Raw genomic sequence first — 25,889 nt, 5'->3', positions numbered from 1 at the left:
CCGGCCTGGCCCAGGGCTAGGGTGACCAGATGTCCCGATTTTATAGGGACAGTCCCGATTTTGGGGTCTTTTTCTTATATAGGCTCCTATTCCCCCCCCCTCCCTGCCCCGATTTTTCACACTTGCTGTCTGGTCACCCGACCCGGGGAAGGCGGCGCCGAAAGGGTTACTGACATGTAGCGGTGTGATGCGAACAGCAGTCGGTGACCTTATCAATGGCCAGTCTGGCCTTGGCGAAGCTGCTGAATGGGGAAGCGGGGTGGGGGCGAAACATTTTCAGGCTCCGTTGCCATGGAAGCCATCGAGGATCGGCTTGCATCACAGCCAGCCCCAGATCTCCCTAATGGAACTAAAGCAGGAGGGAGAGTCGCCTTCAATCATCCCCTGCCTCCGGCCCCGGGTGGATTTCTCCATTGGGAGCATTAGTGGGCAGCGAGCCGCTCTGGGCGTGTGCGGCGGGGCGGGGGGAGCGGGGGAGGATCTGCAGCGATTTAAAAGCCTTCGCATTAGGTCCCGGCGTGGACGAGCGACCGGGGAGGGGTGGCGGAGAGGGCAGCGCCGACAGATGTACAGATTTTGGAGCCGGTGACGTCCGTTCCGTCGCCAGCAAAGGGGAGGGGGAAGGGGGACCAAAAAAATAATAAAAAAAAAAGAGCAATTGAGAGAGAGTCCTGCCTATTTCAGGAGCTGCAGAGGGCACTTGGGCCGGCATAAATGCACGCCGGCGCTGCTTCTCTTAGCAATGAGCCCGTCACCGCTTTGTTCCGCTTCCTCCTCCGCCTAAGGGTCCCCGGCTCTCCCGATGCTTGTCCACGGGGGGGGAGGCTTCTTCCCCCCGCCGGCTTCTGCTGCCACCGCTGCTGAGATGAGCCCTGCCGGCTGCAGGGCGGCGGGGTCTCGGCTCTTTTGATCCTTCACCCAGCCATGGGGGTCTGGCTGTGGCCTCTGCTCTGGGGCTTCCAGATGGAGCTTGTGTGGGGCGCGGGGATCTTCCAGCCCCAGAGGTCGCCTCCCCCCAAGGCCAAGACGCCCAAGGCGAAGGAATGGACCCTGTCGTCATCCTCTTCCTCAGCTTCCACTTGGGTGCCCACCCCCGACCTGGAGAAGATGGACCTGGAAGGTGCTGCGGCAGCCTTGACTTTCCTGTACTCGGGGGATGCGCTGAGGCTCTCCCAAGCCAACTGCAGCCGCCGCTTCGAGGTGCGGGACGGGGGCAGGGCCTCCAGTCCCCCGCCGGGCCTGCGCTCCGCCCTGCGGGGGGCCACCGAGACCCTGACCCACGCCACCAACTTCCTCAACATGATCTTCCAGACCAATGACATCAGGGAGTCGAGCGTCAAGGAGGACGTGGAGTGGTACCACGCCCTGGTCCGGAGCGTCGTCGAAGGGGATCCCCAGGTCTACCGGGCCGTGTTGACCTTCGACGCCCACCCGGCGTCTTCCAAACCCCAGCTGATGCTCCAGGCCACCAAGGAGAACAACGAGATCCTGCTGCAGGACCTGTCGGCCTCCTCCGAGAGCCTGCGGAACCTGAGCTGGGAAAACCAGTGGTTCAACAGCCTGCAGGCCCAGCAGCGGGGCCTCTTCCTGCACAAGCGGGTCCTCTGCAACGACCTCCAGAGCCTGGACACCCCCAAGTGGAACCGGGGCGACAGCTACGTGATGGACGCCAGCCACGTCAAGTGGTCGCCGCCCTTCCTGGAGTGCCAGGACAACCAGTTCCTGCCCAGCTGGATGGTGACCCTGTCCTCCTCCTTCTACGGGCTGAAGCCGGACCTGACCCCCGAGTTCAAGTGAGTGGGGGCAATGCCGGGGGGGGGATGCTTGTGGGGGGGAGGTGCATGAGGATGAGGGTAGGGGGTGCTTGGGAGGGAGAGTTCAGAGCACTGCATTCCCCCCTCCCCTCCAGCCCGCCGCCGGGGGTGGGGCAGATTCTCTTCTCGTCTCACTTCCCTGGGCTGCAGACTTGGAGGGATTCCCTCCACCCCCGCACTAAAGAGTGCAGAGCTGGGGAACCCCCGCCCCACCTAACGTACCTCCTGGGGTGCCAAACTGGGGGATTCCCCCCACCTAACATACCCCAGCCCAGGGTACCAAGCTGGGGATACGCCACCTAATATACCCCACCCCAGGGTACGGAGCTAGGGAGCCCCTGACCTAAAATACCCCACCCCCGTGTGCAGAGCTGGGGATCCCCCACTTAACATACCCCACCCTGAGGTGCAAAACAGGGGGATCCCCCACCTAACACACCCCTGGGATGCAGCGCTGCACGGTTAGGGTGACCAGACAGCAAGTGTGAAAAATCGGGACAAGGAGTGGGGGGTAATAGGAGGCTATATAAGAAAAAGACCCCAAAATCGGGACTGTCCTTATAAAATCGGGACATCTGGTCACCCTATGCACAGTTCCCCCATCCCTCACACTCGGAATCCCTGCCACTGACACGCTCAGAGGCGAAGAGTTGCGGGAATTTCTCCACCCCACCTACACTTTGGCACAGAGCTGCAGAGGTGCCCGTCAGCCTGGGACGGAGCTCTGGGGACCCCCTCTCGTCCATCGCTCTGGGTGCGGACCTGCAGGGCCCCCATGTACACACTTCTGGGTCTCCACCACATCTTTCCTCCCCCCTTCCCCGGGTTTTCCAGTGCCCTGGACTCTGCTGGAAGACAGGCTGGACGCCAGCTGACATTGTCACTGTGTATTCAGGTGGGGTGACCCCAGTAGACCCCCAAGCCACAGCCCTGGCCAGCCAATCCATGGCTGGGCCCTGAACGAACCTGGCTCCGGGTGGTTATTGCAAAGGGGGGTTTGAGGTACGCCATGATGGATGGGTCGCCAATGGATTGGGAGCGGGGGGAGCCCTTTCACGCACACCCCTTGGCCTCAGCCCTCCTTTTCTGCCGCGGCTCTCTCTGATCACAGGGAACCCCAACGGTCCTGCCAGACTTCAGGCATCCTACGCGTTCGGTTCTGCTCCACGTCTGGGGGTTACAAACTTCCAGCGAGCAGCTCCGGCGCTCGGTGCCAAGTCCCCGTGCAACCCTTGGCATCCCCGTCCTTCCTCCCAGGCTCCCCACAGGCGTCCTTTGCAGGGAATCATGTAGGGGGAGGGGAGAAGCTATTTTCGGACCCCCAGAGTGGCCAGGGACCGACTGAAATGGGAGGGGGCCTCCGACCTCCCTGTTTGCATCCCAACGTTCCAGATCCATCGGGGACCGTGTCAGAGCAGGGAGAGGAGCAGCACAGGGTGAACGCTGCCTCGCTGGCGTGGGCTGGACGATCGGCCCTATTACAAGCCAAAATGGATTCCCCCCAGCAAGCCCCTGTCTTTCCATGCCGTGACCCGGACCAAGGAGCCAAACAGTGGCTTGGCCAACGGGAGGGAGGGCAGGCGAGACAAGCCAGAGAGGGGACTATAGAAATGCAAAGACAAACAGTAGGTCAGAGGCAACACTGGGATTTACCCGGATCCCAGTCTAGCGTTTCCCCCACTGGACCATAGTGGTTCTCCTCCTACCCAGCTATGGTTTATAGGGCCAGCTCTGGACTCTGTTTGATACCGAGGTGTTTCTGGAACGATGATGCTAAAGGGGGTTGATCTATGCTGGTGCGAAGGGACGGTAAACCTAGGATCACAAGAGAAGGTGCAGGACCAGAACGCTGGGTGATAAGACCAGAACATTGCCAGTGCTTTACCAGGGCTCAGAGGTTAACCTTCTACAGGTCCCAGTCAGAGCCTAGGACCTCCCCAAACTCTGGGTCACTGCGGATTTGGAGCTGGGACCCCCCCTATTTGGGGTGGCTGGAATCTAGTTCAGCCCATTAGAGAGAGAAGAAGATTGGAGCTACACCCAGAGCTGAGAACTGGAGTCAGATGTCCTAAGGCCAGCAGGGCCCATTGTGACATCCAGTCTGACCTCCTGCATAACACAGGGCCAGAGAACTTTCCCCAAGTAATTCCTAGAGGGGATCTTTTAGAAAAACACCCGTCTTGATTTAAAAATGGTCATGGATGGCGAATACACCACAACCCTTGGTAAATTGGTAAATCTGATGGTTAACGTCTCTTACCATTAAATTTCCAGCCTGAATTTGTCTAGCTTCAACTTCCAGCCATTGGATTCCGTTAGTCCTTCCTCTGCTAGCTTGAAGAGCCCGTTATAAAATGTTTGTTTCCCCCCTGTAGGTACTTATAGACTGTGATCAAGTCAAAAGATTGGTTTAATCTTTTCTTGGGGCGTGTTCCCTACAGGTGATTCTGCTCTCAGGTCCTGCCTTATTGGCTCGGAAGTGAGAAGCAATATTACCCTCTAGCCAAAGAGGGGTCCCTTGACCCCAGCCTTAGGACTGGGTGCTGATGGAGGCATGTATCTCCTTCTATTTGTTTTCTGAAGCTGGTGCCGTCTGGAGCCACCCCGGGTCTCAGTATTCTCCTTTTGCATGTATCTAGGCATCAATATGTCCCCCCCCCTCCCCAGCCCTCCCTTCTTTTGACAGCTGTTTTCCTGCTTACAGAAAACAGAAACAACAGGTGGGCCTTTTCACTGTGTCTTGGCACCCCCTGGCCATGAGTTTATGCAGGCGAATAAGTCTGATCTGAGCATACGTCATGCCCTCCTGCTTGTTTCTGGTCACCTAGGGCCGTATGTGTCAGTTTCAGCTGCTATAAAATCATGCCCTGCTACAGAGGTACCACCATGTTGTGTAACCGGCAGTGCCTTTTGTATAAATCGCAGGGTACACGCACACACACTCGTATACATACACAGTCACACGCACACAATCCCACACAGTCACACCCCCATGGACTCAGAGTCACACCCAATCCCACACACCTACAGACTCAGGACCACACACACTCAGATACACACCTAGACACACACGCACTGATACACACACAGTCTCACAAACACACACCCAACCGCCCGACAAGTATTCTTAGCACCGTAAAAAAAACACAAAAAACAACTCTCCCCATGGCTGGAAATGCACAGCCAATGTTTCTACCAGCAGACGCCTCTCCCGAGGGAAACGTGAATTGTTGAAGTTAGCCCCATTGAAAAAAAATAAAAGGAAAATGGCTTCCCTGGTGGAGCTTAATACTTCTCAGAACCTGGACAACAGCTGAATAAATACACAGTCAGCCCCTTTCCAGCATCAGCCAGCTAATCCATCCATCTAGCGCTCATACACAGCACGTTCGTGTTGCTCTCTGGACGGCGATCAGGCCCGTCGAGCTCCGGTTTTATTCCAGCGGCAGGGGCAGTCGGACACAGCCAGCAGCAGCGACACTGCAGTTGGTTCAGTTTTACGGTCAATGAGGTTCAATCTTAGAGGATTTTAGCTATCTCCACAAACCAGACCCAATTCAACACCTCCTCCTGCCCAGCCCACCCCTTGGTTTATTTCCCCACCTCCCCTGTATTTCACGACATGTCCCACGTGTCCTTCGTGCGCTGCCGAATCCCTAGTCGCTGCTCGGTGTGGCCTGTGCCGCTGACACATTCCCTTAATAACTCCCTGACTCGTCCCTCCCTCCCCCCACTCTCTTTCTCCCTGATTTCCCAACTCCACGTTGGACTGACTTTCCTCCTTGATGCAAGGGGCAGAGTCCCTGTTGGGAACAGGCAGCATGGTCTAATGGGTGGAGCAGCAGACTAGGGAATCAGGAGACCTTTATTCTGTGACACTGACCTGCTGGGTGACCTCGAGCCAGTCACGTCCCTGCTCTGTGCCTCAGTTTCCCCTCCTACCTTATCTATTTAGCTTGTACGTTCTTCAGGGCAGGGTCTGTCTCTCGCTGCATGGCCGTACAGCACCTAGCACAATGGGGCCCTGATCTCGACTGTTGTAATACAAATAATAATTTGATGGGCGCTGGTCCTCATTTGCATGCTCATGGCTGGTCTATTGGGCACTACAATGGCCGGAATTAGTTCTCCTAATTGTAAGACCTTGTAAGACCTAATTGTAAGACCTAATTGTAAGACCTAATTGAAGTGGGCTGTAGTCCACGAAAGCTTATGCTCTAATAAATTTGTTAGTCTCTAAGGTGCCACAAGTACTCCTGTTCTTCTTTTTGCGGATACAGACTAACACGGCTGTAACTCTGAAACTTCTCCTAATTGTGTTAGCTAAATGAGCGCTTCCTTTCACATATATATAAAAACCCCTCCTGAATTCTGGTCACTTAGAATCATAGAATCATAGAATATCAGAGTTGGAAGGGACCTCAAGAGGTCATCTAGTCCAACCCCCTGCTCAAAGCAGGACCAATTCCCAGCTAAATCATCCCAGCCAGGGCTTTGTCAAGCCGGGCCTTAAAAACCTCCAAGGAAGGAGACTCCACCACCTCCCTAGGTAACGCATTCCAGTGTTTCACCACCCTCCTAGTGAAATAGTTTTTCCTGATATCCAACCTGGACCTCCCCCACTGCAACTTGAGACCATTGCTCCTTGTTCTGTCATCTGCCACCACTGAGAACAGCCGAGCTCCATCCTCTTTGGAACCCCCCTTCAGGTAGTTGAAGGCTGCTATCAAATCCCCCCTCATTCTTCTCTTCTGGAGACTAAACAATCCCAGTTCTCTCAGCCTCTCCTCATAAGTCATGTGCTCCAGACCCCTAATCATTTTTGTTGCCCTCCGCTGGACTCTTTCCAATTTTTCCACATCCTTCTTGTAGTGTGGGGACCAAAACTGGACACAGTATTCCAGATGAGGCCTCACCAATGTCGAATAAAGGGGAACGATCACGTTCCTCGATCTGCTGGCAATGCCCCTACTTATACAGCCCAAAATGCCGTTAGCCTTCTTGGCAACAAGAGCACACTGTTGACTCATATCCAGCTTCTCGTCCACTGTGACCCCTAGGTCCTTTTCAGCAGAACTGCTACCTAGCCATTCGGTCCCTTCCAGGTCTATTGAAGATCTGTCACTGTTTGAGAGCCCTGTAACGGGGAACACCGCTGGGGCCTCTTGGCGGAAACGGCCATACGGGAAGCCCTTTGTGCTGGGATAAGGCCCTACCATGGTTCCTGCAGAACCACCTCCCTTCGGGTCAGTTCTCTGCAGAGAGGTTCCCGGGGGCCTCGTTCTCAGAGGGCCGGGGGGGGGCCGGGCAAGGAAGCCCTCCCAGCCAGCCTCTTAGTTCTGCTTCTCAGCCGGCAGCTTTTCCTAGGTGCTTATCTGCCCTCACCCTAGCCCCTCACGGGAACTGATTGATTTCAGCCTCGCAGCATCCTGGGGAGGTGGGGACATCTCCTGGCCACTTTGCAGGTGGGGGGACTGAGGCACAGAGAGATTAAGACCCAGATCCTCGAAGGTACCTAGGCGCCCAACCCCCATTGAACCCCTAACCCTGCCCTGCTTTCAATGGGAGTTAGCCCCACACTGGGCCAAAGTGACTTGAGCGAGGTCACACAGGACATCTGTGTCTGAACCAGGACGCGTGCCTAGTCTCAGTCCTGTGCCCGATCCATTAAACCACCCGTCCTACACAGCTACAAAGTACTCTCTCTGTCCCCCGCTTTCTGGGCAAAATTCAGCTCTGTGCCAAGGGCCCCAGGGCTGATGCCCCACTTAATAATCCCACTTAACCTCTCTTTGTTTGTTTGTTCACTATGATTACTATTGTGCCAAGCAGCCCTGGACCAGCACTGCACTGTGCTCGGCGCTGTACAATCCCAGAACAAAAAGACAGGCCCGGTCCCACAGAGCTTGCAATCCAAGCTGCTCTTAAGTAACTGGTCCTAGCCTGACTTAAATAGGGCATAAGCCTCGTGCTAACACCAGGAGAGAAGGCTGGGAGTCCCCGAGTGGCTCTAACAGTGCTGTGAGCAGCAGGCGCTCCTGGTGGATTTTCCAGAAGGAAATTCCCTCAGACAACGCCACCTCCGGCAAATGCTCAGCTCCAGCCAGCCACTGTGCCTGGAATCACGCAGAGGGTCTGTCTACACTGCAGTCCGAGGTGTGGCTGCGGATCTAGCCAGCTCCAGTAACAATAACAGTGAAGCGGCAGCAACATGGGCTCACCCCTCGAGTACATACCCAGTGGTCCCATGTGGGCTTGTACGGCCCGGGCTCCCCCTGCTTCACTGCTACTTACCGGAGCTCCACTAGATCAGAGCGAGCTGGGATATGTCTACGCGTGCTGCCGTCGCTTCTCTGACTGTAGTGTAGACAGACCCAGAGCCTTAACCCTGTGGGATTTACACGGAGCTGTCTTTGTTGTCCCTCCCCCTTGCTTCTGCATTAGAGCTCAATCCTGCAAGGTGCTGAGCTCTCTGGACCCAGCAAAAGCACATCGGCACATGCTTAGTTTGACGTCCGTGAGCAGCCCCATTGACTGGAGTGGGACAAAAGTATCCATTTGTCGCCTTTCGTTTCATACGTCGATTATAAACCTTTCGGGGCAAGGCCCATTTTTTGGTTATAGCTGTGTACAGCTCCAGGCACGCTGGGGCCCTGATCCCTGGTGGGGACATGGAGGCCCTACTCCGATACAAACAACAAGACATTCAATCCTGAATTCTTTTTCCACGGTAACCAGTCACACCAGCAACTTTGCATTCATTAAAGACCAAATATCTAGGGGCTGGAGCTGGGGGTGCTGTCACACCCCTGGCTTGAAGTGGTTTCCATCATATCCAGGGTTTGCAGTTTGGTTCAATGGCTCTCGACCCTGTAAACATTGTTCCAGCCCCCCTGCTCTTATGTCACATAGGACTTTATAACCCCAGAAGGGAAAAGAGCCAGAGACTTCACAAAGTGCACTACGGACTTTGCTATTGCCAACGTCGGGGCTCAGATACCATGGTGATGGGCAATGACACAAAACCCTAAGGTAGATAGGCAGATTTTACTCAATACTTTACAAAAGCTCCTTGCTGAATTCCCAAAGGTGAATTTCACCTGAGTAAATATTTCAGGATTTCCCCCCAAGATTTAAAAACAAAAAACCCAAAGTCCTTAGTCTTGAGAAAATAAGACTGCGGGGGGGACCAGGTAACAGTCTTCTGTTGCAAAGGGCTGTTGCAAAGAGGACAGTGTTCAATTGTTCTCCATGGGACAAAATACAACCTGGTTTTACAAAAGGTAGATCGTGCCAAACCAACCTGATCTCCTTCTTTGAGACGGTAACAGATTTTTTAGACAAAGGAAACGTAGTGGATCTAATTTACCTCGATTTCAGTAAGGCATTTGATACGGTTCCACATGGGGAATGATTAGCTAAATTGGAAAAGATGGGGATCAATGTGAAAAATGAAAGGCGGATAAGGAACTGGTTAAAGGGGAGACTACAAAGGGTCATACTGAAAGGTGAACTGTCAGGCTGGAGGGAGGTTATTAGTGGAGTTCCTCAGGGATCAGTTTTGGGACCAATCTTATTTCATCTTTTTATTGATGACCTTGGCACAAAAAGTGGGAATGTGCTAATAAACTTTGCGGATGACACAAAGCTGGGAGGTATTGCCAATACAGAGAAGGACCGGGATATCATACAGGAAAATCTGGATGACCTTGTAAACTGGAGTAATAGTAATAGAATGAAATTTAATAGTGAAAAGTGCAAGATCATGCATTTAGGGATTAATAACAAGAATTTTTGTTATAAGCTGGGGACGCATCAGTTGGAAGTAACAGAGTATTGGTTGATCGCAGGATGACTATGAGCTGCCAATGTGATATGGCCGTGAAAAAAGCTAATGCGGTCTTGGGATACATCAGGCGAGGTATTTCCAGTAAAGATAAGGAGGTGTTAGTACCATTATACAAGGCAGTGGTGAGACCTCATCTGGAATACTGTGTGCAGTTCTGGTCTCCCATGTTTAAGAAGGATGAATTCAAACTGAAACAGGGACAGAGAAGGGCCACTAGGATGATCCGAGGAATGGAAAACCTGTCTTATGAAAGGAGACTCAAAGAGCTTGCCTTGTTTAGCCTAACCAAAAGAAGGCTGATGGTAGAGATGGGATATATCAGAGGAATAAATACCAGGGAGGAAGAGGAATTATTTAAGCTCAGTACCAATGTGGACACAAGAACAAATAGATATAAACTGGACATTAGGAAGTTTAGACTTGAAATTAGATGAAGGTTTCTAACCATCAGAGGAGTGAAGTTCTGGAACAGCCTTCAAGGGGAGCAGTGGGGGGCAAAAGACATATCTGGCTTCAAGACTAAGCTTGAGAAGTTTATGGAGGGGATGGTATGATGGGATAGCCTAATTTTGGCAATTAATTGATCTTTGATTATTAGCAGTAAATACGCCCAGTGGCCTGTGATGGGATGTTAGAGGGGGTGGGATCTGAGTTACTACAGAGAATTCTTTCCTGGGTGCTGGCTGGTGAGTCTTGCCCACATGCTCAGGGTTTAGCTGATCGCCATATTTGGGGTCGGGAAGGAATTTTCCTCCAGGGCAGATTGGCAGAGGCCCTGGGGGGTTTCGCCTTCCTCTGCAGCGTGGGGCACGGGTCACTTGCTGGAGGATTCTCTGCACCTTGAGGTCTTTAAACCACGATTTGAGGATTTCAGTAGCTCAGACATAGGTCAGGGGTTTGTTCCAGGAGTGGGTGGGTGAGACTCTGTGGCCTGCGTTGTGCAGGAGGTCAGACTAGATGATCATAATGGTCCCTTCTGACCTTAAAGTCTATGATTCTATGATTCTATGTCCACTGGAGGTAGGATAAGAAGTAATGGGCTTAACCTGCAGCAAGGGAGATTTAGGTTAGATGCTAGGGAAAACTTTCTAACTATACGAGTAGTTGAGCGCTGGACCAGGCTTCCAAGGGAGGTTGTGGAATTCACTGGAGGTATTTAAGAACTGGCTGGACAAACCCCTGACAGGGATGGTCTAGGTCCTGCTTCAGCGCACGGGGCTGGACTGGAGGACTTCTTGAGGTCCCTTCCAGCCCTACATTTCTCTGATTCTATGAAATGTCCTTCCCTGAGTTACTGCAAATACCTCAAACGATTACACCTTTTACAAATCTCACTCTCCACCACTGAACTGATGCTCTGTGTTCACCTTTAGAGCCCATCACGCAAGTGCTGAAAACACGTCAGTTTCACTTATGGTTTATAGTCCATTTCTATCTAATCTAATCTAGCTAGCTAGCTAAATCATCCTAACCTGTCCATCTCATAAGGCTATGGGTCATTTCTATGGTTTCTTAACAAGTCTGTGGTTTTTGTTGAGGGGAGGACCGGGGTGTTTTTTATTTTATTTTGTTTTCGTTTGATGGATTGATTTTATGGAACGCAAATCTAGGCGTTTAGGCCGGCAGGGGACCCCAGCACCCACCCGGAGCTCATTGCAGGATCAGGCGCTAAACCTGGCAGTGTTCCTTTAAGAAACCCTACTCTTATTTGAATGGGGTTTATAATTAAAAGGGTGATCCACCTTAGTGCAGCACTAGCGGGAGATGCTGTAATATGTCCAGCCAGCCAGATTAGGGAGCTGATGGGGGATTCACCCGCACGTTGCCCTAATTCAGGCTGTATTCCTACCTCCCTTCCCCCCCAGACCTCACCCCCATGCCTCTGGCTGCCACCCAAGGCAGGTGATATAAATAGAAAGGTGGTTGTGACTGCCTGGATCGCTCAGTGTCAGGCAGTGCAGCCTCGAGAACAGCTGTGCCGAAGACACACCCACAGGCTGAGCAGTCAGTAAGCCCTAAATCTCATCTCCCTGCATCCAGGGCAGAAGCGTGCCGGGGGGAGCCCAGGAAGCCAGCTGGCCCACCGCCCCTAGAGGCAGGCCTGCTGCAGCCCACGCTGCTTGTCCTGCCTATCGGGGTTTGTTTACAAAACAAACAACCCCCCAGGCAACACCTGGCGCGGGCGAGTCCCCCTTCCCTGCCAGCTCCTGGATCCATGCTGATTAAAAGCCTCTCCCTGTGTCTGGCTGGAGAATGACAAGGGAGAGAGACATGCAACAGGGACGGGAAGTGGTTGTCATCCTGTGCATGGAAAATGGGTCAAAACCTGACTCTAAATAATGAATGGTTCCTGAGTGGAGTTCCACAGGCAGATCTAATCTATCAACGTATGCAAGTCAAGATCCCTCTGTCTTTCTATCTCCCCACCCCATGCATCCAGCCACACGCTCTTTCTCCCCCTAACTTGTCTGTTTCCTTTTCCTTGCTCTCTGTCGTCTCCTTCGTTGGATGGCTCCTTGCCCTAGGATACTTAGCTCCATAGCTCCCAGGCCCAATTATCTTCTTACTCACACCAGTGCAACTGTGGGGAAGTCAGAGGACTAAGGGGCTTAACCGAGGGGAGGGATAGCTCAGTGGTTTGAGCATTGGCCTACTAAACCCAGAGTTATGAGTTCAATCCTTGAGGGGGCCATTTAGAGATCTGGGGCAAAAATCTGTCTGGGGATTGGTCCTACTTTGAGCAGGGGGTTGGACTAGATGACCTCCTGAGGTCCCTTCCTGCCCTGAGATTCTATGAATTTACCCCAATGGGGCCTAGTTTTCTCATTTGATGTGTAACTCTCCCACCTTCCCCATCATGTAGCTATACCTCCGTTGCTCTGGGTAGAGAGCCAGTGTGATCCATTAGCACCACTTAAGCCCCCTGCCTGGGGGCAGGGTTCACCTAGCAAGGACACCTTTCTTTCCAGCTCAGGTTTCCGTTTTGCAATTTGCAGGTCGCATTCTGCTGAAATACGATGGTTATTTACGTGCAGTGGAGCACAAGGCTAATATCACTCCGGGGTGTATTCACAGGAGCTTTGTATGTAAGACACGGGAGGTAACTGTGGTGATTCTCTCGTTCTACTCGGCGCTGGTGAGGCCTGGAATCGTGCATCCAGTTCTGGGCACCACTTCAGGAAAGATGTGGAGAAATTGGAGGGAGCCCAGAGGAGAGCAACAAAAGTGATCAAAGTGATCAAAACCTGAACGATGAGAAAAGGTTAAAAAAAAACAGGCGTGTTTAAGCTTGAGAAAAGAGGCTGAGGGGGGACCTGTAACTTTCTTCAAATACGTTAAGGGCTGTTACAAAGAGGACAGGGATACATTGTTCTCCAGGACCACTGGAGTTAGGACAAGATTTAATGAACTTAATCTGCAGCCAAAAAACTTTCTAGCTATCAGGGTCGTTAAGCTCTGTGAAGTGAGGCTTTCAAGGGAGGTTGTGGAATCCCTGTCATTGCTGGTTTTTTAAGAGCAGGTCAAACAAACACTCATCAGCGCTGGTCTAGGTTCACTTGGTCCTGCCTCAGTGCAGGGAGTTGGACTGGATGATCTCTCGAGGTCCCTTCCAGCCTGACATTGCTATGAGAGTAGCCACTGGAAATCTGAGTCCCATTGCGCTAGGGGCTGTACAAACTCATAAGAGACATCTGCCCCAAAGTGCTCACAGGTTGAATACACGAGACAGACAAGGGGCGAAAGGGGAAACTGAGGCAGGGAGCGGGGAAATGACTTCCACGGGGTCATGGAGAGGCAGAGCCGAGAATAAAACCCAGGCCTCCCACGGCCTTAGTGAAAGCAGAACAAGATGTCTGAGCCACTGGGAGCCCGTGTGGCCAAGCCCAATGTCCTGGCTATTAGACCACACGGGCAGAGCCTGAGTTTACAGTCTCGGTCCAGGTGTTGTTCATGGGGCGTAGGTGGAAGGCAGCCTCCTTTCCCGCCCTGGGCCCCAGAACAGCTGTGAAGACCCTTAGTGCTACGGCCCGGTCCCATGGGAGGCAAGAGGGGAAACCTACAGCTCAGCTTCCCAGCTCCTGCTGCACCCGACCCTTGCTCCTCTCTTCCAGGGGCGTGGTGAGGATGGACGTCAAGCTGCAGAATGTGGACATCAACCAGTGCGCCAGCGGCCCGGGATGGTTCACCGAGACGCACCAGTGTGATCTCAACAGTACACAGGTAAACGGCGCCTGGGCTCCCAGTGCTGCCCACACGCCTCCCTGCCAGGCACTACTTAGCACCTTGTTCGCCCGCTCTGCCCCTGCCAGCTCTTGGGTTCTTGCCTCGCGGAAGCCCCTGTGTAGGAGCAGCCGGGCCTCAAAGGCCCAGTCCAGATCCAGACTTTCCCACAGCCCAAGCTGGGATCTGGGGACAGGGGAGTGTCCAGCTCCCCAGGCAAACCCCAGTGCGACTGAAAGCCCTTTCCTTGGGCCGGAGGGCCTGATCCAAACCTCAGTGGAGCCAACGGAAAAGCTCCCTCCGTCTTCAGTGAGCTCCGGTTCAAATCCTGAGATCTCCCTTCCCTCCACCCCCAAAGGACATTATCCTTCTTTGCAACGTCACTCCTCTTTCCAGAGTCCTTCCTCGCTCCTGGTTTCCGCTACTCCCAGGCTCTGATTACAGGATCTCCTTCACCGCTGAATATTATCCCCACTCCTGCTGACCCATCTGCTTAGCTTAGCTGCTCCCTGCCTCGCAGCCAGTGAGGTTTACTGCGCAAATCTGCATGTACGCACATTGGTTTCTGTTTCGCCACGAGAGACAGCGTGTGACCTGGCTCCCTCCGAGCTGCGAGAACCCATCTCCATTCACAGACCATCGACCCCACTCCATGGCAGCTACCGCCCCTATCCCATGAGTTCAGATCTCGCAACCCTGCCCTGATCAGCTGCTGGCTGGCATGCCCTCCTATGGAAAGAGTTCCCAGCCGCACGCAGTGGGCAGTTTGAAAAGCTCCTGGAATCAGAGCCATCTTCAGTGCATCACCACCACCCCCCGCCCCCAAGAAGGGACCCCAATGGGAATAGAATGATCTATTTTAGGTACCGATCTGCCACCCATGACCCTACTATCTGAACACCTCACACTCTTCAACACAGTTAGCCTTACAGCCCGCCAGTGAGGCAGGTAAAACCCCATTGTACAGATGGGGAAACTGAGGCACAGAGTGAGCCAAAGAGGCGGATCCTCAGAGGTATTAGGTTTTTATTATGATTAGGCGTTTATTTTATTTCAATGGGAGTTGGGCCCCTGAATAGCTTCGAGGGCCTGGGCCTAAGAGACTTGCCCGAAGTCACACTGGAAGTCCGTCCTGGAGGAAAAAATTGCACGTACGTCTCTGGTGTTCCAGGCTAGAGCCCTAACCACCGGGCAATGCTGTCTCTTTGGGAGAGGCAGGGGTGCATAGAGGTCTGCCCTTAGGAGGCAGGAAGTCCTGAGTGCAATTCTGAGCTAGAAGTGAAGCACTTGCTCGTAGGGTTGCCAATTCTGATTGGATGTATTCCTGGAGATTTCATCACAGGAGGTGATCTTCAATTCAAGATTAATCTTTAGTTCCTGGAGAGGCCAGGAAAATCCTAGAGAGCTGGCAACCCTACTTGCTTGCTGTGTGGTGTTGAGCACATCCCTTCGCCTTTCGGGTGATTTCCCCATCTGTAGAATGGGGAGAATCATTGTTTTCCTCCCTCACAGGGATCATTAGTTAACGTCTGACCATACAAACCCCTGAGTCTTGTTTGTTAAGGACGAATCAGATTTCAAGAGTTTTCTAACCCCGCCCAACCCCCTCCTCCCCCACTGAAGACAACACCAGTACAAAGTGTGACTTTTCCTGTAGGTCCTACAAAAATAGGCTGCTTCATTGTGGTGTGGCAAGAATGCAGCCTGGAGATTTCAAAGGCGTTTAAGGGAGTCGGGCCCCCAGCTTCCTTTGAACGTCCCATTTGTCTGGAATGCAGATATTTTAGCATCATTAGCGTGCGCTGTTTTCCTCCCCATCCCCTAGGGCTGAGTGCCGTATAAATGCCTGGATGATTAGATAGATAGAGATACCAGATTATAACCATGTTAAGGTAGGTCACATTTCGGGGCTTAATGTACTTGGCAGTGTCTCTTAGCCATCACATTGAGCAGTCACCTCTCTAATACCCATCCTGGTAGCCCTGGCACGTCTCCTCTGCTCAGCAGGGAGAGAGGAAGGCAGCAGCTTCTCCAAGCAGGCGCGGGATGGGGATCGAGAGGGTTGCTTTAATCATTTGGGGATTAGGAGGTTCAGCGCTTGGGATCTAATGTCCAATCAGATCTCCTGCAGCCTCCAGGGCAATTTTAAATGACAAACGCAGCAAGATCCCACCCCACGCCCCTTTTGATGTAATTATCCATTAAAAAATAAATAGAAAGGAAGTGCGGCCGGCTTTGTTAATTAACGAATCTTGCCTCGTCCTGCTTCTCTTTTTGCTCCCCTCTCTCTCATGCTGGGTAAATACCAGGGACACACGGCTCTCTCTGTGTGTAATTAAAAGGCTGTCTTTGAATTACTGGAGCGCTGCTGAAGTTTGCAGGGTTAATGCACTCCGGTTGGCGGAAATCATGGAATCCGCATACAAGACCAGGAGGGGAAGGGGGCAGTTTTCAAGGCAGCCAGGAGCAAAATGAGAGGGATGGGATGGCGGAGGGAGGACAGGCGAACGGGACGGGCTAACAGAGCCAAGGGTAATAATCCTGCCTCCGTTAGCGTGATCTTTGCCACCACGACCCGGCTCAGAGACATCCCCCAAGAGCATTAATGAGCATGGTGGCTCCTTGTCTCCCTAGCCCCCACTAGCTATCAGTTTCCTTGGTCTGTTTCTGGCTCCCCTGGGGGACTGCGGCTCCCCATACTCACCACGTGGCTATTCGGCTCCACCCCACTTCCACCCACGGGCCAGCTGGTGCCCCCTTCCTGCATAGCCACTGGTCCTGCATGAGCAATGTGCAAATTAGCCTACAAAGATTGTGCTTCCCCTTATGACCATAGAGGCCTCGACTGAGATCTGGGCCCCACTGTGCAAACACACGGGGAGAGACAGTCCCTGCCCCAAAAACCGCTGAATAGACAAGGGGGTGGGAGGCACAGAGAGGGGACGTGAAGTGCTCAAGGTCACCCAGCGGCTCAGTGCCGGATACGAGAAGAGAACCCAGGCGTCCTGATTCCCAGTCCAGTGCCCTACCTCGCTGGAACCTGCTGCATTGCCCCCGACTCTGGTGACTGAGAGTTGAACCCAGTTGGCTGGTAGCCCTCGTCCCTGCTTTCCGGTGCTCGGCCTGTTGTCTTAGATTAAAGTTTCTCGCCCATGTTGAAAGCGGCTCCGCACGTTTCAATGATGCAGACCCAGAGAAGCGGCACTCACACAGAGAGCCCTAGAGGGAAAAGCAAAACGCCCACTGATGAACTGGCCTGGACAGACAGGATTGCAGGGGGAGCAGAGTGGATACTTTGGGAGCTGCTGGCATCTTGCCTGGCCCAAAAGGAGCACTGGGATGGGAAGCAGTGGGCTAAGGGCCCCGTCACCTCCACATCCCAGACCAATACAAGCTGTTCCCGTTGTCTGATGGGGTATCACTGGCCTGGGGAACGGAGCTGGTCGCCTCAGGCCACTTCCTAGGAGCCAGGCGTTTACAGCCCGGGTTACGCCACTCACTGGCAGTCCCTGCACCCCCGCAGGGTGAAGGCTGAGACCCCTGGCCAGAGCGGAGCAGTGCGGGAACCGGTGGGGGGGGTAGCACCGGAGGCAGGGCTGTCTGAGCCACCACTACGGCCGCCTGCCCCAAGTGGATGATGGGGAACGCGCGTTGAGAGCCGGGAGAGCAGAGATGGGGGGAGCTTGACTCCCTCGGCTGCCCTCCCCCTCTCCTTCTGCACCCCCTCTGGTTCCTTGGGCCTGCCCGGCCTCCTCTTTGGAGCCCCTGCCTTCAGTCTGCCCTGGAGGGCACTCCACATGGCAGGCGAAAGATTGATTCCTCCCCCCTAAGCAATTGCCTCCTGGCAGTAGAGCAGCGGTCGATGGCTGTTGTGTTTGGAACGACGGGGGTGGGGACCGGGCGCTCTCCAAGCTCCTGCCCTGCTCCCTGTTCTAGGCCTCGCATGCAATCTGTCCCATTTCTCCATTGGCATCTGGCCTCCGGCATGGGATCTCGCCGTCCCCGGCATTAACTGGGAAGCTCTTTGCAGGCTGCCCGCGCCCGGCTTTTGCCCTCGCGGTAGCGGGATTAGCGCTTGGCCGCATTACGCGTCCATTTAGGTTTTAGGAGGGGATTTGAACATCAGGCTTTTGCCTTTAATTCTTAAATGTTTAACCACTGGCTTCCAGAAATAAACTGAAAGGGACGGGGGGACTGCACTGAGCGGGGGCCGGGGGAGGGAACCCCTCCAGGTACAGTCATACCGAAGGAAGCCATCTAGATTCCCGGCTGGGAGGGGTCAGGGAGAGGCCAAACATTCCCATTGGGGCTCCAGGTTCCCGCCGGAGAAGGGGATCTGTGTCACTCACATGTGGCGTGTTTTGTTTAGTGTGTCCCGCAGGAAAGCCGCGGCTTCGTCCTCGGAAGATACCTCTGCCTGTGCAAGCCGGGCTTCTACGGCACAAGCAGGGCCTCCGGTGCTGGCCGGTCCGGTAGGTGGTAACCCTGCCCGGCCTACCCCAGCCGGAGCGTCTCCTCTGGGTGGCTGGGCGTGGCGCTTTCCTGGCGCTGCATCCACAATGCAGAGCCAAAGCTTGGTACTTGGCTCTTCTAGCGGCCGGCCCCATAGCACGCGAGCACCTCCCCATCACCCCTCCCCCGTTTCCCAGCGGCGGGGCGGAAGCTAAGTGACTTGCCCAGGGTTGCGCAGAACGTCGGAGGCTGAGCAGGGAGCTGAAGCCTGGTCTCCCATAGCCACGGCCGGTGCTTTAACCACGGCACTCTCCTTCCTCTCTAGCTTCCCAGTTCTGCGACTCCACAGCGCCCCCCCCCCCGCCCCCCGCCATCTCCGAGCATTCTAAGCACCCGGCCTCTCCAAAGGGTTCCCTTCCCAGCTGCCGCAGATCCACCATCTGGAAATGCATCCATGGGTTTGGACCCTTGGGGCTGATCTGTGCCCTACTTTGCCTTAACCTTGCCCCGATCTCCCGCCCAGTACAGGAAAATACCCTTCATCGGCGGACAGGGATGGGTGGGACTGGAAATCACAGGGCCAAGATTAACCCTACTTGGTTGAGCCAGTTTATGTCACACCTTGAGTTAAACCAGTGGTTCCCGACCTTTTAACAACCTGTGAACCCTTTCCACTAAAATGTCAAGTCTCGCGAACCCCCTCCTAAAAATGAATATTTTCTCCTTTACCCGAGTATAAATGATAAAAACAGTGATCTTGGAAAGATAAAATTTGTTTTTATGACATGCTTATTACACATATTTATTATTACTATTTATCATTGCAGTATTTTTATTACATTATGAAAAGGGCAACACTCTTCCAAGACCTCACTTTCATAGCTTGTATCACTTTGACTAAGCCTGTATAAGACAAGGCTCCTAGGTTTCATTAAGGAGTATCAGATGTGAAACAGCAGGAAGGTATTTAAGAAGCCAACTCAAAGAGTTCTTCCTACACAAGCATTCATGTCTTGAGCAGTCCAGGCAAACACCGCACGTTATAACAAAGCTTAAACTTGTTCTTCGTAATAATTTTAAAAACAAGACTAGCTGCCTATTGATTTAAAAAAACAGCAAAAAATATCCACCTCCCTTTCCATTGCTTATAAGGAGTCTTGAAGTTGAAATCTCCTCAGTGTGATAGATCTGCTTGCTTTGATCTGCTTAGCTCTTGGAAGTCCAGGGGCTCCGGACTGCTGGCCCCGTGCTGCCCGGGGTCCCTAAGGACAGCTCTGGCCGCCACTAGGGAATTTTTTCCCCGAGAACCCCCTGTAACATTTCCTGAACCCCAGTTTGGGAACCACTGAGTTCAACTGATGCAACTCTGGCTCTAGACCAGGCCTTAGAGATGCCCTAGCGAGACAGAAGAGCGTCCCAGTGATGGCTCTGCACCTTTGGCTATCACCGATACCAGCGGAAAGAGAGTGCTACCTACGCTGCGCTGGTATAGATGACGGTGTGTGGTGCGGGGCAGCAGAGAATCAGGCCCAGAGGCAGTGCTAGCCCATTGGGTGCCGTAAACAGGAATGTTTTTGCTCCCCCCACCCCACAACACATAATAAAAAGCGAATAGGGGGCCCCCTTGAGCTGCTCGGGGCCATTAGCGATTGCTTAGTCTGCTTACCCCTAGCGCCGGCTCTGATCAGGCTCGGGACCGGTCATGTGAATCTGTTTTGTGGGAGGAGAGAAATCAAAGGCTGTGCAGAGTCGCGACGGCATTTTAACCTTCCCACGCGCCTCCTCTTCACCCCTGCAGGCCCACAGGAAAGCTCATCCCAGTACGCAGGGCAGTACGGAGCCGTGGACTCTGGGACCTTGCTCGAGTGCCGGCCCTGCAAGGAAGGATGCGTGACGTGCGTGGACGACACCCCGTGTTTGATCCAGGAGGATTGGTCCCTGCGGGCTGCCGTCCTCTCTTTCCAGGCCTTCTGCATGCTGGCCGTCTTTCTCAGCATGCTGGTCTCCTACCACTTTCGAATGAGCAAGGCAAGGCACGCGGCGGTCACCGAGGAATGCGCTTTTACTACGGGGACTTTTCTGCTACAGGGGACTCCAAAGAACCCGGTTCTCCCCTCTGCAGCACCTCGGGGCCATATCGTGGAGCCTCCGAGACCTGGTGCAAGTTCTCTGCAGTATCCTTGGAGAGAGAGGAAAGCAGGATGCTAAACCTGGCTCAGAGCCCACCTCACCCAGGGAAACGTTTGCAGGGGTCTCTGGTTTTAGGTGCCTCTGTTTTCTGGAGCCTCCTCAGCACCGAGCCCCTGCAGCTGCTGCTGACTTTGGCTGGAGCAGGGGGGTGCCCCGGCGCACCCCTCTGTAAATCAGGTCTTGAAGGTCTCCAGCTGGGCACCCATAAAAGCGAGGTAGCCAAAATCAGAGGCCGCTTCAGAAAACGTTGCTTCAACCTCTGTGACCTGGGGGGATGCTATTGACTCTCCTGCCTCAGTGGGGCCTGGGAGGGTCAGCTGGCTGTGTGCAATGGGCAGGGGACCAGCACAACCTCTATACAAACCTTAAGTCCCAAGAAAGCCCTGCTTAAGCCTTGTACTGGTGCCCTACCCAGGGGTCGATTTCCCCTCCAGTGCTCCGGAGCTGAGGAGTGCTAAGCAGAGGATGAGAAGCCAGGTGACCTCAGTTCTCTTCCCAGTGCTGCCCCAGAACCTGGACAGGTCGCTTTCCCTGCTCGGTGCCTCAGTTTCCCCATATGGAAAACAGGGTGATATTTAACTGCTTCAGTCATGAGGGAAAGGCGGGGGTGGGGGCATCCTAATTGTTTGTGAACTGCTTTAAGGGCCTCATCCGGAAGGCACTAGAGGTGGCAAAGTATTATTGTTAGCAGCTTGGTTTCCCGCCTGCCCCATCCATTTTCATTTAAAATAAAAATCTTCACCTGGCAAGAGCCAGGTTTCCACATGCTCCTGTTCGTTTCCATTGACAAGGGCGCCTCCTGCTGGTGCACAGTCTCACCTGGCACACTGGATTAACTCCACTTTCAAACCACCTCTTTTTCCAATGGGATTATTTCAAGAGCCCAGGTCTAGAATATATATATTAGTTTTATTAGAGAGGGGTGCCCATGCCCAGGGAGCTTGATTTTGGGGGGCTGCAGTAAGGATGTGGGGCATTTCCCTCCTCCAAGTAGAGGCACATTCAGGAAATACCTTCTCTGCATTCAGCTCCCCTGCAGATCCAGCCTCCACATTGGCAGCATATGCTTGCTTGCTCTGTTCCCCCAGCGCATGGATTCTCTACCACACGTGTGTGTGTCTCTCTCTCTCTTTGTTTCCCTAGAGGATCCGGGCATCAGGAGTTATCCTGCTGGAGACCATCCTCTTTGGATCTCTGCTTCTCTACTTCCCTGTAAGTATCTGGCTTGCACTGGGCGGTCAGCACTCCGTCCCTTGCCCCAAGAGCATCCTGACTCTTGAAGGAGCCTGGGCCGGATAGAAGAAGGTTCAGTGCTTTCCCTCTTCTCAGACCTTCCTGTCTGGTGATCTCCTTGTGCCATGGTATCTTTGACTCTAGCCAGGACAGAGAGACCCCAGGGGGCCAAATCCAGCCAATAGAGTTACACTGGGGATGGATTCACTCCAGGAATCCCAATGAAGGCACGCGCTGGGCAGTTAACCCGTCCCACTGCACACGCCAGCACAGCTACGCGGCTACTTTTAGTGCACTAGCTTGATCAGAGCTAGCACAGATCCATCTACCCCGGCTGGAAATTATACCACCAGACGTACCCTGAGTCCACCTGCCAGGCCCTCCCACAGATCCACCATCCAGTGGAGGAGTCAGAGGCTAGAACCATGTTTCAAGGCCTTGCACGTACTTGAGTGTCTCTAGTATCTAGTAAGAGCCGTCAGGTAGCAGAGTGATGCGCATGGAACCGTGTAAATTCCTAGGCAGAGAGGAGTCCTCAACTGCACAACATCACATGGTCCCCTGATAGGCCCCATGGTAGCTAGGAAAGACCATGTGAGGGTTTGGGTCCAGTGGCACATTTCACACCCAGAGTTCGCTAGCCGGAGGGTACACTGCCTACACTTCAAATGCTACAGCGGCGCCGCTTGGGTGTAGACACAATCTACGTCGATGGGAGAAGCCACCTCCCCGAGAGGCAGTAGCTAGGTCAAAGGAAGACCAGCCCTGTGTGTTCCTGATGTTCTTCTCCCCCGAGAGCTGGGCGTGATCCAGCCAAGCTGCCTTTCTCCCCACCTACCTGGGCATAGCTCAAAGCTGATCACAGGGCACCCCAGCCCCTGGGATAGGTCACAGTGCCCCTGCCTGGGGGAGGGGGGGACAAGGGAGCCCCAGCACCTTCAGAACCCCAAGGATCAACCTCTTCCCTTCGGCGCACAAGAGTCTGTGGCAGGTTCGCACGCAGCTGAGGGACAGGAAGCCGCTGACGGTGTACAAAAGGCGGATGGAGAGTGTGGATCCAGGATCCGGGGTTCCTCCTCCAGGCCAGGAGCAGCGAAAGATCTGCCATCCAACAGGGCGTGAGGGCAACTAAGCTGATGGCTAATTTTGCTGGCCCGGCCACCAGCTCCCGTGAGATCATCCTTCTCAGGAACTCAAATCCCTTTTTCGGTCACTGGAATTAAATTAAATGATCTTAATCCTCTCTCTGTCCTGCAAGATTTACAGCTTCTGCCTTTCAAGAAAGCACCAGGGAAGGGGAGTGAGTCTTTTCCAAAGTAATTGATCCTCGGGTTTTTCAGCAAATTTCTCACACGTACGTACCCTCGCTCCCAAAATAAGGGGGCAGAGGGGAGTTACTTAGTTTAGTATTTGGTTAGTATTTGCTAGCTCTAGGATTCCCATTATCCCTATAGACGAAGATAAAAGAGGTTTTGTTAGAACTTGCTAGCTAACCCCATCCAACCACACAACTTTCATCCGAGTCTAGAAGAGCCCCAAACCCCTTTTTCCACCGCACTGGCGGCATCCCAGGGCCGTCAATGTGGCTCTTAACATCACTGACACCCATTACAATGCCCCAGAATGCTGCCCGAGCAGACTGAAAATCTCCATCAGTGCAAACGAGACCTAGGACCCAAATCTCAGATGCAGTCCAAGCTGGGGAAGTCGGAGCAGCAAGGCCCTCTCAGCTTCCCCAAACAGAGATCGGAGCTGCCCTAGTGTCAACCCCTCTCTCTCCTTTCTGTCCAGGTGTTTATCCTGTACTTCAAGCCGAGCATTTTCCGCTGCATCGTCCTGCGCTGGGTGCGCATGCTTGGGTTTGCCATCGTCTACGGGACCATCACCCTCAAGCTCTACCGGTAACGCAGCCAGGGCAATGACCCATCAGACAGCCCCTCCTTCTACCAGCCCTCCCGCAAGCAGCTGTTTCATAGACTCCAAAGCCAAAAGGGGACCATTGTGAACAGCCAGTCTCACCTCCCATCTGACACAGGCCATAGGACTGCCCCAGAAATAATTTCTAGAGCAGATCTTAATGGGCAGCAGGTTTAAAACAAATAAAAGGAAGTTCTTCTTCACACAGCGCACAGTCAACCTGTGGAACTCCTTGCCTGAGGAGGTTGTGAAGGCTAGGACTATAACAGGGTTTAAAAGAGAACTAGATAAATTCATGCAGGTTAAGTCCATTAATGGCTATTAGCCAGGATGGGTAAGGAATGGTGTCCCTAGCCTCTGTTTGTCAGAGTGTGGAGATGGATGGCAGGAGAGAGATCACTTGATCATTACCTGTTCGGTTCACTCCCTCTGGGGCACCTGGCACTGGCCACTGTTGGAAGACAGGATACTGGGCTTGATGGACTTTTAGTCTGACCCAATATGGCCGTCTTTATGTACCCAATTAACTGTATTTTTCTTTTTCTTGTCTCAACCCAAACTTTAATTAAGATCATGCCGGTATCTGAAGGTTCACACAGATCTAACACAAACTACCCGACTTTCTCAGGATCTCCTTCTTTCGGGTCACATGCTTTGGGCTTATCACATATACGAACAACATGGCTTCAATTAAAAGCCATAATTCACCCAGGCCCAATGTCGGTCTATAGGCATACGGGCAGATCTTGCTCCATACAAGAGAGGGTCATTTTGTTTCGTATATCGTAGCACCCAGGAGCCGCCTGGCCCCCAATGTGCCAGGTGCTGTACAAACACAGAACAAAAAGGCAGTCCCCCACCCAAGGGGTTTACAATCTCGCTGTTGAACTCCCAGCCCCATGCTAGTTTGCAGTTACAGTAACTCCTCACTTAAAGTCGTCCCGGTTAACGTTGTTTTGTTGTTACGTTGCTCATCAATTAGGGAAGATGCTCATTTAAAGTTGTGCAATGCTCCTCTCTTTCGTTGTTTGGCTGCCTGCTTTCTTCACAGCTGGTAGCCTCCCTACGCCCCCCCCCCCATCCCCACAGCGCCTCCTGCCCGCCGGCAGACCCCGCGGATCAGCGCCTTCCACCTCCTGCCCGCGGCAATCAGCTGGCTTGCAGCGTTTAGGAGGCAGGAGGGGAGGGGAGGAGCGAGGACGCAGCATACGAAGTAAAGGGGGAGGAGGGTCAAGGGTGAGGGCTTGGGGGAAGGGGTGGTATTCGCTTAACATCGTTTCACTGAAAGTCGCATTTTTCAGGCACAGAACGACAACGTTAGGTGGGGAGTTACTGTTCACCTGCATGGCCTCGGAGCGGAGATCAGTCATTTTGTAATGCCCTTCTAGCAGGTGGGCTTTCCTTTTAGCGGCGCGACGGCGCAGACAAGATGCAACGGGAGGCTGAGGGTGAAAGCCACCCAGCGCAAAGGGACCCCTTGAAGTCCTAAGTCCGCCATCCGCTGGCCATCGAAGGAAAGGCCCAGGGGGATGCGAGAGTCACCTCCTCCCTCTCTGTCCTGCAGGGTCCTGAAGGTGTTTCTCTCCCGCTCGGCCCAGCGAATGCCCTACATGACCAGCGGGCGGGTGCTGAAGATGCTTGGGCTGATCCTGCTCTTGGTGCTCTGGTTCCTGGCCGCCTGGACGGTGGGGATGTTGGAGAACATCGAGAAGAACATCCCGCTGGTGATCCGCTCCCAGACCGCCCAGGGGCTCCAGTTCTACATCTGCGACCACGACCGGTGGGACTACATGATGGTTGTGGGTGAGACCCTCCGTCCGAAGCTTCGGACATCACAAGAGAGGGAGGGGAGGGGGCCTTCAGTTTGCCCAGAGACGTCATTGTCCCAGAGTCTACAAAGGTCTAAAGATACAGAGCCCCCAAATGGGGCAAGGTGCTTAAGAGACTCAGTGGGCTTGTCTGTAGGACCCAGGCTTGTGGACTCGGTGATTCCAATCCCACACTGCAGTGTAAACCTGGGTTTACCATTGCTAACACGTCCTTCTGACTCCAGTCTGTGGCTTGAACTGCGTCCACATTGCAAAACGTCACGGCTTGGACCCAAGTCTCAGCAGGGCTTGGACTCTGAGCCACCCCACCTAGCAGGGTCCTAGGTCTTGGGTCCTGAGCGCTTGCTGACCTGGGTCAGACTGATTTGTGTGTGGACAGAAGTG

At 53.6% G+C, this 25,889-nt stretch overlaps 1 protein-coding gene across 1 annotated transcript in view; it reads left to right on the top strand.

Moving 5' to 3' along the window:
* Window positions 1-530: 530 nt before the first annotated feature.
* The window catches only part of GPR179 (G protein-coupled receptor 179), a 33,470-nt gene continuing 8,111 nt past the window's right edge, over window positions 531-25,889 (top strand). Inside the window, 7 exon segments of the mRNA XM_034756293.1 lie at window positions 531-1,793; window positions 13,776-13,884; window positions 18,254-18,356; window positions 20,135-20,364; window positions 21,670-21,738; window positions 23,551-23,660; window positions 25,241-25,479. Of these exon segments, the coding sequence (XP_034612184.1) occupies window positions 925-1,793; window positions 13,776-13,884; window positions 18,254-18,356; window positions 20,135-20,364; window positions 21,670-21,738; window positions 23,551-23,660; window positions 25,241-25,479 (1,729 nt within the window). The 5' untranslated portion in view covers window positions 531-924.

This window comes from Trachemys scripta, chromosome 23 (assembly GCF_013100865.1).
Source record: "Trachemys scripta elegans isolate TJP31775 chromosome 23, CAS_Tse_1.0, whole genome shotgun sequence".
Classification (NCBI taxonomy): Eukaryota; Metazoa; Chordata; order Testudines; family Emydidae; genus Trachemys; species Trachemys scripta.
This window is presented reverse-complemented; position numbering and strand designations above follow the sequence as displayed.